Source organism: Meriones unguiculatus, chromosome 3, assembly GCF_030254825.1.
Source record: "Meriones unguiculatus strain TT.TT164.6M chromosome 3, Bangor_MerUng_6.1, whole genome shotgun sequence".
NCBI classification, from domain to species: domain Eukaryota; kingdom Metazoa; phylum Chordata; class Mammalia; order Rodentia; family Muridae; genus Meriones; species Meriones unguiculatus.
Genome location: NC_083351.1, coordinates 178,754,659 through 178,767,473, shown reverse-complemented (window position 1 = coordinate 178,767,473; position 12,815 = coordinate 178,754,659). Strand labels below are relative to the sequence as shown.

General features: G+C 36.2%; 1 protein-coding gene across 1 annotated transcript in view; it reads right to left on the bottom strand.

The window, feature by feature from the left end:
* Ccdc18 (coiled-coil domain containing 18) overlaps positions 1–12,815 on the bottom strand; it is a 100,700-nt gene that overhangs the window by 58,572 nt on the left and 29,313 nt on the right. The window contains exons 10-14 of the mRNA XM_060381106.1: positions 9,697–9,982; positions 7,482–7,609; positions 5,241–5,398; positions 2,800–3,020; positions 206–316 (exon numbers count right to left, since the gene is read on the bottom strand). Coding sequence (XP_060237089.1) covers positions 206–316; positions 2,800–3,020; positions 5,241–5,398; positions 7,482–7,609; positions 9,697–9,982 — 904 coding nt within the window. The remainder of the gene's footprint in view (positions 1–205; positions 317–2,799; positions 3,021–5,240; positions 5,399–7,481; positions 7,610–9,696; positions 9,983–12,815) is intronic.

Sequence of the window (12,815 nt, the reverse complement as noted above, 5' to 3'; positions counted from 1 at the left end):
GAACATAAAGCAGCTGTAAACGTACAGACACCGCATGCTAAAGTTACATCCGTCCTGACAGAATAACTGTGCATAACTTCAGCACTGCACAATCATCATTAAATCAGTAGTATCAATTGGAAACAAAGAAACTTCAAAGTCAAACCACATAATAGATCAAATAGACATATAACAATATTTAAAAAACAAAAACAGTAAATTTTACCAGGAGCTCCTGCTCAAGTTCTGCATTTTTTGCAGCAACAGAAGAATATGCAGTAATTTTTTCTTCCAGCTGTTTCTCTAGAGTCAAAAGTTGAGAACATTTCTTCGTCATCTGAAACAAACAAACAGTTTTAAAAGCAAACCAAATGCCTGCTTCTCATTCCAAACCCTAAATACACTAACTAATAAACTGGAAATTTTTATGGTACTAGATAGTTAGACTATACTTTGAATAAATCTCTAAATTTACCACTTCTTGGTATAGACCAGGGGTCCCCTTATCCCTTTCATCCCTGTCATATGCCTTTAATCCCAGCATTCAAGAAGCAGAGGCAGATGGGTTTCTAAGTTTGAGGTCAGCCTGGTCTACAGAGTGAGTTCCAGGACAGCCAGGGCTATACAGAGAGAAACCCTGTCTTGAAAAACAAAACAAAAATCTGTAGTTCAACAAACTGGAAAACTAAAATAAATGTATAGATTTCTTGATCTATATGACCTATTAAAGTTCATTCAAGATCAAATAAGCAATTTAAAAAGATCTATAACCCCTAGTCAAATAAATAGAAGTAGCTCAATCTCCAAACGGGCTCTCTAGCAAGGTGAACAGGGACTGTCTCTGACATGATCTCAATGGCTGGCTCTTTGATCATCTCCTCCTGTGGGGGAAGCAGCCTTACTAGGCCACAGAGGAAGACAATGTAGCCAGTCCTGATGAGACCTGATAGGGTACTGTCAGAGGGAAAGGGAGGAGGATCTCCCCTATCAGTGGACTTGGGGAGGGATATGGGAGGAGATGAGGGAGAGGGCTACAAAGTGAAAAAACTGTAATTTATTTAAAAAATTAATAAATAAATAAAAGATTTATTGTGTATATAAAGTTCTGTGTGCATGTACACCTCCAAGCCAGAAGAGGGCACCAGATTATAGATGGTTGTGAGCTACCATGTGGTTGAACTCAGGACCTTTGGGAGAGTTCTTAACCTCTGAGCCTTCTCTCCAGCTCTGAACACCCGATTTTTGACCAGAAAAAAAAAAGAAAAATCAAAATGTGGTGTAAGATATGGCCAAGATCAATACGACAAATGACAGCTTACACTGGCAAGGATGTGCACTAAGTGAAGCGGTTATTCACTGCTGGCAGAAGTGCAAACTTCGCCACACAGATCAGTTTGGCAGCTCCCCTGGAAGCTGGGAATAGGTCTACCTCAAAGATCCAGCTATTCTACTCTTGGGCATCTGTAGAAGGAATCTCTTATGTCTGTATGGAAGCATCACCTGTCAGTAAAAAGCTAATGGCTGTTAGCTGAGGCCAGAAAGGAGGAGGTAGAAGCTGTTGGGAGAGAAAAACTCTGGGAGACAGTCAGAAGCTGAAGATTCACCCTCTGACTGTGAAGAATTGGATTTAACGCCTGTTCACAAGATGGAACCCAGGCCTGTCACTGTTCGGGTGGCCAAGAAACTCAGTAGGACTTGGCAGGCCACGGACCTAGGGGAAAACCAAACACTATTGTTCTGTTAAAGGAACAAATCAATAAAATGACTCCTAATGACACTCTGCTATACCCATAGACCAGTGCCTCATTCATCCAGTATCAGAGACGTTTCCTCCCGCAGTAGATGGAAGCTAACACAGTGTTTTTATGGGGATTTGGAGGGGTTTGTTTGTTTTTGAGATATATGTGTTTCTTGTGGGGTTTCGGGAGGCTGTTTGTGGTTTTGTTTTGTTTTTATCCTTTTGTTTACCAGTTCTGTTTTTTTTTGTTTTTTTTTTTTTCTAAACAGAAAGAGAGAAAGAAGGGACACAGGGTTTGGTGGGTGGGAAGATGGGAAGGATCTGGGAGAAATTAGGAGAAAGGAAAAGTGTGATCAGAACATATAGTAAGAAAAAAGTTTCAATTTAAAAAGATTTATTTTAAGAGGCTTATGAGAAATTCTCTAGTCTATGAATAAAAAACACTCAGAAAATGAATAACAAAGTTTTCTCAGACAAAAACTGTAAGAATTTTATTACTAGTAGATTTGCACTAGAAAACTTTTTAAAAGTTGTACAGACAAAATATACCATATAGAAATCAATATGCTAAATATATATATTTTTTAAAAAGTAAATGATGAGATAGCTGAAAATATGCATATTACCTTTTCAGAATATAACCCACAGTATCAGATTAAAATATAATATTTTAAAATGGAAATTCATGAGTTATACATACTAAAGCACAATTGCTAGAAACTCAAGAAATCCAAATGTTCACAGACTTCCTAGGAGGCTCTGATGTTTGCTAAAATTTGAAATCCTCTATTACCACTCCTTTTCTTCCAATCACAATCTAAGATCTATAAGCATGCATTATTACTACATTAACTTATATTTAATTAGTTCCATCAATTTGAGAACTTTCAGCTACTTGGTAATATTTTTCTACTGGCAATATAAATTAAACATACATTTCCAATATGATTTTAAAAGCATTTATAACGGTACTATTTTCTAAAGCCTTATAAATCTAGATTTCAATAGTAACAAAACCACATAGCGATACTAGTTTTCTATCTCAAAATTTAGCTCTTATACCCAGGTAAGTCCACACTTACTTCATTTTCTAGTTTGCTAGCATTTGAAGCTTTCTCTAGCAGCTCCTCTTGAATCAGCTGAAACTGACTAGTTCTGTGTGCCATGTTGACCTTCAAATCAGAATTCTCGGCTTCTATCTGTAACAGCTTGGCACGTAGCTCTTCTATTCCCACAGCAAGCCGCACCTTCTCTCTTTCATACTGCTTGTTCACAGAATGCTGATTTCGATCTTTCACACTCTCTAAAAGTAAACACAAAAGAAAAATTGCTCTACGAAAAAGTTCAAGAGTCAAGAATCAACTTAAATTGTTGAAAGATTTAATTAGAAAGTTCAGTTTCTTATTTAAACAATTATAGGATATGGAAATTAAGCATATAAAAATTTTAAGAACAAAACCATCTGACCGTCTCAATTAATGCACAAAAGGTCTTCTACAAAGTTCAATATACTTTCATAATAAAAAGGCCTGAAGAAACTAAGCATAGAAGGAATATATATTACCATAATAAAATCTATATACAACAAAACCTGTGGTCAATATTATATACTTTTGGGCCAGCTGAGATTGTTAATATACTTTCTGTACTTTAAGTTGATGGTTCAAACGCTATGAACATCGAACCTTTCTAGTCCTACCTTCCGCTCCTACAATTGAGTAGGAAAAAATACAGCAACATTTTAAAACTGAGGGTTGCATATTTATGTCCTTTCTTCACTATGAACATATACACTGTTTGCTACTCCCAGGAAACAGCTTTCAGGAGCGTTTAAGGACGCATGATGTTAGTGATTACAAGGGAGCACACAGGAGAAAACAAAACAAAACAAAAAAAGTACTTTGTTTTCAAGAGTTGAATTAAGCAGCCATTGCCCAGCAATTCTCCAATCACATATACAGTATTTCACTTCTTTGGCCATTTGTCACTGGGGCTATCAGAGATTCCATATGTATCACCATCTCTAATAACTGCATTCCTTCTGCTAAGCACATCATTTTCTTCACTCTTCTTCAGAAATGGATTTTCTCTCATTTCTAATAACAACATAGACTTTACTAAAGATGCATTTGCTAACCCCAAGGGCCACTACTAAAAGAGTAAAATTAAGATTTATACTTAATGAAGCAATAATCCAAATAAAAAGAGCTAAGCACATAGCTTAGTGGTAGAGCACTCACCCAACACATACAAAACCTTAGATTTGATTCTTATACAAGCTAAAAAATTTTTTATCAAAAAGAAGGCAGAAAAGATGAACAAAATAAAAAAGACCTACATTCAGTTCCCGGCACTTTCCAGGCAGCTCACAACTGCCTGTAATTCAGCTCAGTACGATACACTCTGCTGGCTTCTATGGTCAACTGCACTAATATGCACATACTTCCACAGAATGAAATGCAGATCTCAAAAAGTTCAAGGCCAGATTCATCTACAAAGCAAGTTCCAGGCCACCAAGGTCTACATGTAAAACCTTGTCTCAAAAAAAGGTGAACAACAATATATATATATTTGGGGATATAGCTCAATGGTTAGTCACATTCTTACTATGCATGAAACCTTGGGCTGAATAACTACTAATAAAGTAAATAGTAAAAATATATGAAATATATGCTCTGACTACTACTAATAATATAAAGATAAATCTTTGAATATTAAGGAAAAAAATCAGACAGAAACACATAGACTAAGATTCAATCATTAAAGAAGTAATCAATTTATTGCTTAAACTGTATAAAATGAAAATACAACATAAAAAGTAGTGGGATACAAAATATTGCTTAAAGAAATGTTTATCCTTATATATGAGCTGGATGTGATGGTACATGCCTTTGATCCCAGCACTTAGGAGGCAGACCTCTGTGAGTTTGATGTTAATCTGGTCTACAAAGCAAATTCCAGGACAGCCAGGACTACACAAAGAAAAACAGTCTTGGAAAAAAACAATCCTGAGGTCCTTCATCCATATAATATTTATAAATAAACACATAAATAGTTAAATATTTATATCTGAAAAGTTATGTTTTGGTTATGGTGATTGAAAACAAATGCAAAAACATATTTAAAAACAAACGCGCAAACAAATATGTATATTTTTAAGACAGAATTGTATTATATAGCTCTGGTTGTTCTTAGACTATATACACAAGGCTAGCATTAAACTCACAGAGATCCACCTGCCTCTGCCTCCTGAGTGCTGGAATAAAAGGTATGTACCTCCGTGCTTGGCAACCAACTGCATCTTTGGAATAGGTACATCTTATTGGACAAAATTTTATTTCAGCAATATATTTTTTAAACAACAAAAAGTCTAAGAACAACACAGTAATTCTTGTTGCTTTTTAAATAATAGGTATTAATAGAAGGCTAAGTGCTTTTTAAATATTATCAATAATCTTTTCCTTTGAAATACTATCAGTAAAAACTATCATTTATTAAAGTAATTCAATGTAAATATACTCACCTACTTGACTACCACCTAGTTTTACAGGTTCTGTTTCTAAAGTATGTACTTTGACACCTTCTTGGCTATCATTAGCAACAGCATTTTGAGACAACTGAGTTACAGTCAGGTTTGCATGAAGCTTTTGAATTTCAGCCTCTTTTATTGCAAGCTTAATCCTAGCACAAAAGAAAAAAAAAGGCAGAAGTTATTGCTAAAATTTTTGCTTGTTTGTTTTTGTTTTTCAAGATAGATGTTCTCTGTAGCCCTGGCTGTCCTGGAACTAGCTCTGTAGACCAGAGTGGCCTCAAAGTCACAGATACCCACCTGACTCTGCCTCCCAAGTGCTGGGATTAAAGGTGCACACCACCAATGCTCTAATAATTTATGTTAAAAAAATACTATTTTTCACATTTAATCTCAATCAGCAAAAATGACTGCCTCACAAGCACCAGGACCTGAGTTTGGTCCCTGGATCCTACAAGAGGAAAGAAATGACTCCTGAATGTTGGACTCTGATCTCTTCCTAACTGCTGTGTGTGTGTGTGTGTGTGTGTGTGTGTGTGTGTGTGTGTGTGTGTTCGTGCATATGGGTGACATACACACAACTAATAAAATAATGAATAAAAATTCTTTGGTTTTTGTTTTTGTTTTGTTTTGTTTTTTCAAGACAGGGTTTTCCTGTGTAGCCTTAACTGTTCTGGACTCACTTTGTAGACCAGGCTGGCCTCAAACTCACAGAAATCGCCTGCCTCTGCCTCCCAAGTTCTGGGATTACAGACATGCACCACAGTGCCCAGCTAAAACTTAAAAATTCTGATAATAGCCAACTCTTATGTAGGACATGGAAATTCTTTCTTTCTTTCTTTCTTTCTTTCTTTCTCTCTCTCTCTCTCTCTCTCTCTCTCTCTCTCTCTCTCTCTCTTTCTGTATGTGTTCTTGTGTTTTGAGACAGGTCTCTACATAGCCCTGGCTGTCCTGGAACTCACTCTATAGACCAGGGTGGCCTCAGACTCACAGAGATCCACCAGCCTCTGCCTCTGGAAGGTTGGAATTAAAGGTGTGAGCCACTGCATCCAGCTAGGACATGGGAATTCTCATAAACCACTAGTCAGATTGCAAACTGGTTCAGCCACTTTACAAATATAATAAAAACTAGTAAAATGGAAAATAAAATACTCTACAACCTATAAATTTAATTTCAAAGAACTTATATTGAAGAAACCCTCACATATATGTATAAGAAACCATACATAAAGATGTCCTTTGCAGCACTGTTTATAATAGAACAAAAACTAAATACTAGGTAACACCAGAGAGAATGGATAAATTGTGACATAGTAGTAGAACAACCATTAAAGTATTAAAGCAACAGAGTAATCATGCAAATTTATCCTTTGACCAAATAGGCAGATTTAATTGGGGCTGGAGAGATGGCTTAGAGGTTAAAAGCACTGGCTGCTCTTCCAGAGGTCCTGAGTTCAATTCCCAGCAACCACATGGTAGCTTACAACCATCTGTAATGAGCTCTGGTGTCCTCTGAGGTGAAGGCACACATGCAGGCAGAACAGTACATACATAATAAATAAATAAATCTTTAAAAAGATTCATTTTATTTTTAATTATGTCTACTTTTTATAATTATATATTATAATAATATATAAAATTTTAATTATATATGTATGTATATACACGTTTGTATGTGTGTGTGTGTTGTGTAGGTGTAGGTAGAGGCCGGAGGTATTAGATACCCTTTAGCAGGAGCTGCAAGCAGTTGTGAGCAGCCTGATATGTGTGCAGGGAATGTACTGAAGTCCTCTGCCAGAGCAGAGCAGAGCTTACTCACTAAGCCGTATCTCTCTAGTCCTGATGAATAGATCTTTTTAAATGATATGAGTGTTACAGAAAAACTGTGCATATAAACATCATTATGCATGTTTATGTGCATATGTAAGAATGCAAACAGTAGAGACAGAAGAATACACGTTCTAATTGATAACACTGGTTATCTGCAGGAGTGGGGAGCCCTGGGACTGGCAAAGGGTCAAAGGATTTCCATCTTAAATGGTTTATTATTTAGAAGAAGAGATCTGAAACAAGTAACAACAAAAATGTTAAGAATCAATTTTAACTTGGGCAGCCAGAATCTTTTAAGATTCTCTGTAATTTCTTATAGTTTTTAAACTATTCAACTAGCCATCCTAATTGAAAGGCCAACAAAAATATTCTATTTACTGTAACTTTAAAAACTGAAAAGCATACCTCAATTCAGAAATCATCAATTTATTTGCCTCACAGCAGCCAATGCAACTGTCCCTTTTAGAAAAACTATTCATCTGGTTCTTGGAAAGAGATGACTTAAAGCCAACTATTTCTCTTTTTAACTGCAAGTTAAAGACAAACATTTATAAACTTATAATATGTATGTAGTAGAACCGCTTTCTTAATACTCAGTTTGAAAAACTGCGAATTTCATGGAAACAATCTGATATCTATCAATAGAATGTATAAGCATGTTTGAGTTATAACATCAATATGAATATATTTCAGACATAATACATAATTAAAAGAAGTTATGGTGCCAACACACTCAATAACTCACTAAGCAAAATCTTTCTAGATGCATTTATATGTAGCAATATTTGAAACATGGCTAGGAAGGAATACACAAATTTCAAAATAATACAGAATTTTTAAAGTAGTTATGACATGGGGCTGGAGAGATCACTCAGCAGAGGCTTAAGAGCACTGGCTGCTCTTCCAGGGAACCCGGGTTCAATTCCCAGCACCCACACAGCAGCTAACACCTGTCCGTCACTCCTGTTCCAGGGGATCTGACACTCTCACACAGACAGACATGAAAGAAAACCATCAATGCACATAAAAATAAATATATCTTTAAAAAGAAAACAAAAAAAAGTGATTATAACGAACAGCAAAGCACTCAATGGCCAAAATCTTCAAACAAAAACCAAGTCATATTTCCTGGAAATATACAAGGTCTCACATTTCCAGATCAGAGTTAGCACTGTATGGAACAAAGGATCAAGCGTGCATTGTGTCACCTGTAGATTCATGTGTGAGCTCATTCTTGACTCCGAGGACAACTAAGGATTTCCGTCTAAAGTGAGCATATCCAAATGAGCATACTTCTGCATACTACGTTCCAGTCTTAAGGCACACAAATAGTGCACTAAAATCTTGGTAAACAGCATCTAAGAAAAGCAGCTAAGGCAAAGGCAAGGAGCTTAGAGCCTATTTTCCTGCTAATTGCTCATTAGGCTAGTATTTCCCTGCTCCCACAGTTTTTCACTAGTAAAAGGACATCAAATCTTAAGATTTCCAAATTCCTCTCAGCTTTATAGTTCCATGGCTGACAGCACTTTAAAACTGGTAAAATCTGCCATGCTGTCTACCATCCATTCTTAAGTGAAACAAACCATGACATATGAGTATAATTTTCTCATTCTTACCTTTTTTCACACCTGTCAACGTCAAATTTCTTCACCTTTCTAATCTAACATACAAAAATATTGTAAATTCCATGCTAGCTGAATAAGTTTACATAAAGTTGTTCAACATTAGCCATTATAAAAATAAAAATTAAAACCATAGTGAAACACAAGTTCACATAAACCAAGAGGGATACAGGGAGACAAACAGGGATGCAAAGAATTGATCTGGAAGAGCTCTAAATGTGTAGGAGCTTTAGAAGACAATTTGCCATAAAATTACCATATTTCCAAGAAATTTAGAGTGGATACCTAATTTACTCTCAGGCATTTATCCTGGGGAAATGGGAACATGTTAACAGAAAGACTCCTATGTCAATATTCACAAAAGCACTATTTATACAGACTAAAAGCAGAAATAGCCAAATGTTCATTGGCTTAAATAAGATACAGTATATTCACACAAATGAATACTATTCAACATCTAAAAGAAATAAAATACTGATGTCTCAATGTGAATGACCCTAAAAATATGAAAATAACAGATGCAAAAAAACCCACATGCCTTTATTACTGTATTCATATGAAATGTCCACAAAAGACAAGTCTACAGAAATACAAACTATTATTGGTTTCCCTAGGTAGGGTGCCTAATTGTAAAAAGGCACAAGGGATGTTTTAGGGATGACAGAAATATGTAAAACTGGATTGGAACTTTATTAAAACTCACTTAATAGTATACTTCAAGGGAATGAATTTTCAAAGTATAAATAATACTCCTTAAAACTCTTCAAAAATTCTGTGCAGTTCTGACATATGGCATCTCAGAGACAAGGAAAAGTGAAAAAGTAGAATGGTGAGTGTGAGGGGAAACTAGGTACCAGATGAAAGAGTTAGCTGAACAAACGAGGAGAAGAACATAAGTTAGTGCAGCAACCACAAAATGATGTTCTGTAAAAGAGCAAGGTTCCTTGTCTACTGCATATCAAGTACACTCACTCCTTTTCACACATACTTCCTGGCATCTGAGATATAAGTTTTTCTAAACTTCTCAGTTCCAACCTAGAACTATCAGTTTCCTGCAGAAACAAATCTAATTGTTCATTCTGTGTTACAATACGAACCTTCAATTCATGGTTTTCATTTACTAAAGACAACTTTTCTCGTAATATTTCATTTTTGTCTTCTAACTCACTCTCTAGCTTTAGAATACATTGTCTAGATTCAGTTAACTGTGCCATGACTTCTGAATTTTTCATTGCCATAATCCTTAATTTTTCTTTTCCACTGCTGTGCTCTTCTTTTAACTGCCTATAAAGAAAAAAGCATTAATATTAAAGTAAAATGTACACACATTTTCAATATTCATGTTCTCTCTTTAAACCAAAGACACAACAACAAAAAAGGGGAAAATAGAGGCTAATATTGTATACAAAAATAGAAAAAAAAAAAAAAACAAAACCTCAACAAAATGCCATTACACCAAATACATCCCCATCCTGAAGATTAGTCACATTATCAAATGGCATGTATCCTGGGGATTCAGGATCGTAGGCCAGGCAATGGCAGCTCATATGTATTACCAGAAATCAAGAGATGAAGGCAAAGGACCAGCCTAGGCTACACTGTGTAAATCCATCTTTCAAAGAAAGAAGACGAGAAAGAAAAAAGATGGTAACAACTGGTAAACAAGGAGTAAGTTCTGAGGTAAACAGGAGCTGTTGGGAGCCGTAACTTGATCATAAGAATGCCTCCTAGTGGTTCAACTGCCTTACAGCAGCACTTCTATTCTTCCCAGTAAGGAGAAACTGAGGCACCAGGGCACTTTCCTAACTGCCTGCCACACGTGCACATGAACAAAATGCTGTCTATTCAAAGAATCTGGTACCAGTATACCATTTAAACTATGGTTTTGACAAGAGCCCCCTCATCTTTGTGAACTTTCAAGATTATGGGAAGATCTTGCTCAGTATGATCTGGGAGGGGAAAGAAAGTTACTATACCTACAGGAATATGCCACTCACTTCAAACATGTATGTAAGTATCACACAGAGAACTAAGGGCTATTTTCCCCTCAGGACAACCCACTCTAATTTCTCTTTGGTGTTCATGTTTTACATTGCCTTGCTAAGTAAACTGCTGCTTAAACTGTATACCTCTAGTTTAAATTTCCTCTAAGAACAAATTACAAATAAAAATATTTATGCTGGTCTTGGTGGCGCACACCTTTAATCCTCACACTCAGGAAGCAGAGGCAGTTAGATCTGAAGCCAGCATGATCTACAGAGTGAGTTATAATTCATCACCAGGGCTACACAGAGAAACCCTGAACTGGAAAAAAAAAAGTCAGAAAACAACAAACCAAAAATTAAAAAAAAAAGGATGGGGAGAAATAACTAAAACCGGGCAGAAATGATCAGAAATAGTGGGGCACTCCTTCAACTGCAGTACTTGAGAGGCACACAGATCTCTGTGAGGTCCTGAACACAGAGAAACCATCTTAAAAAACCAAACCAGCCATTCAAACAAACAAAAAACAAGCAGGAAATTACTGAAATGGAAACAAATAAATACAAAAAACTCAACGAAACAAAGAGTTGGTTCTTCAAAAGACAAAGGCCGGGAGGACAACTCAGAAATAAAATGCATTTGCTACGCAACATGAGGGCAAGCGGCTCACAACCGCCTGTAACTCCAGCACAAGGGACTCAGTGGCCTCTTCTGGTTTCTGCGGACTCCTACAGCCACCTGCACAAACACTTAAAGACACACACACACACACACACACTAATAATAATAATAATAATAATAATAATAATAATTAAAATTAGAAAATTATAAATCAAATTAGCCAAAAAAAATGACCAAAATTAATAAAATTAGAACTGGGCACTGTGGCACATGCCTGTAATCCCAGCACTGGGGAGGCAGGGGCTAGAAGATCTCTGTGAGTTTGAGGCCATCCTGGTCTACAAAGTGAGTCTAGGAGAGCCAGGACTATACAGAGAAACTCTATCTGGAAACAAAACAAAACCAAAAACAAAAAAATTAAAAATAAAAATTAATAACATTAGAGATGATCAGATTGGGTTTAACCCAGACATGTGGAGGTTTAAATATGCAAGTAATAAAAGACATAAAGATAATAATCACATAATCATCTCAACAGATACAGAAAACACCTTTGACAAAATCCAACAAAATCCAATAAAATCCCTTAAGAGACTAGGGATGGAAGAAACATACCTCCACATAATAAAGGCTATCTATGACAAACTCATAGCCACCATCATGTGAAATACAGAAAACTTCAAAGGGCTACAAAATGTCATCTTCTGGGCATGAAACAACCATTACATTCATTAATTCACAGCCATTGCCACTGCCTGCACTAAGCCTGCATAAGACTGGGCCTGTTAAAAGCCAGAAGTAGAAGGGACACTTGGGGCCCTACCCTTCCCTGATGAACTATTTTTTTAAATTTATTTATTTTTTTATTAGTTACATTTTATTCACTTTGTATCACAGCTGTAGCCCCCTCCCTTGTCCCCTCCCAATCCCACTATTAAACTACTGATGGATTTGGAAGGAGGAGAGTTATTGTCTTCAGTTGTATGCTATGGGTGAGCCTACCAGACATGGTCACAGAGATAGCCCTAGTTAAACTTAGCTGCACACAAAACAAGAAGACATGAACATGAGAATGGGACTTGGGTGGAGGGGTTGCTGAAAAAAGTTGGAGGGAGATGAGAGAGTGGGGGAAGAGAATAATAAGAATAAGGTCACAAATTTAATCACCAATATTGGGAGGCAGGGTTTTGTAGGTACTGGAGAGACAGCTCAATGGTTAAGAGTATTTGTTGTTCTAAGAAAGGCCCCAAGGTCAGGTCTCAGTGCCCATTTAGGTGGCTCACAATCACCTGGACTCCAGCTTTAGAAATGCAATGCTCTCTTCTAAGCTCGGAGAACACTGTACTCACAAGCACAGTACCTACACAGACACCTATATATCTGAAATTTAAATAAAAACAAAATGTTTTCAAAAGCTATTTTATAAAATATAAAACAAAAATTTTAGTGATCAAGCATTTTATCAGAGTATAATTAGCAGCATTTCATTATTCAAAGTAAATGCTATAATTGA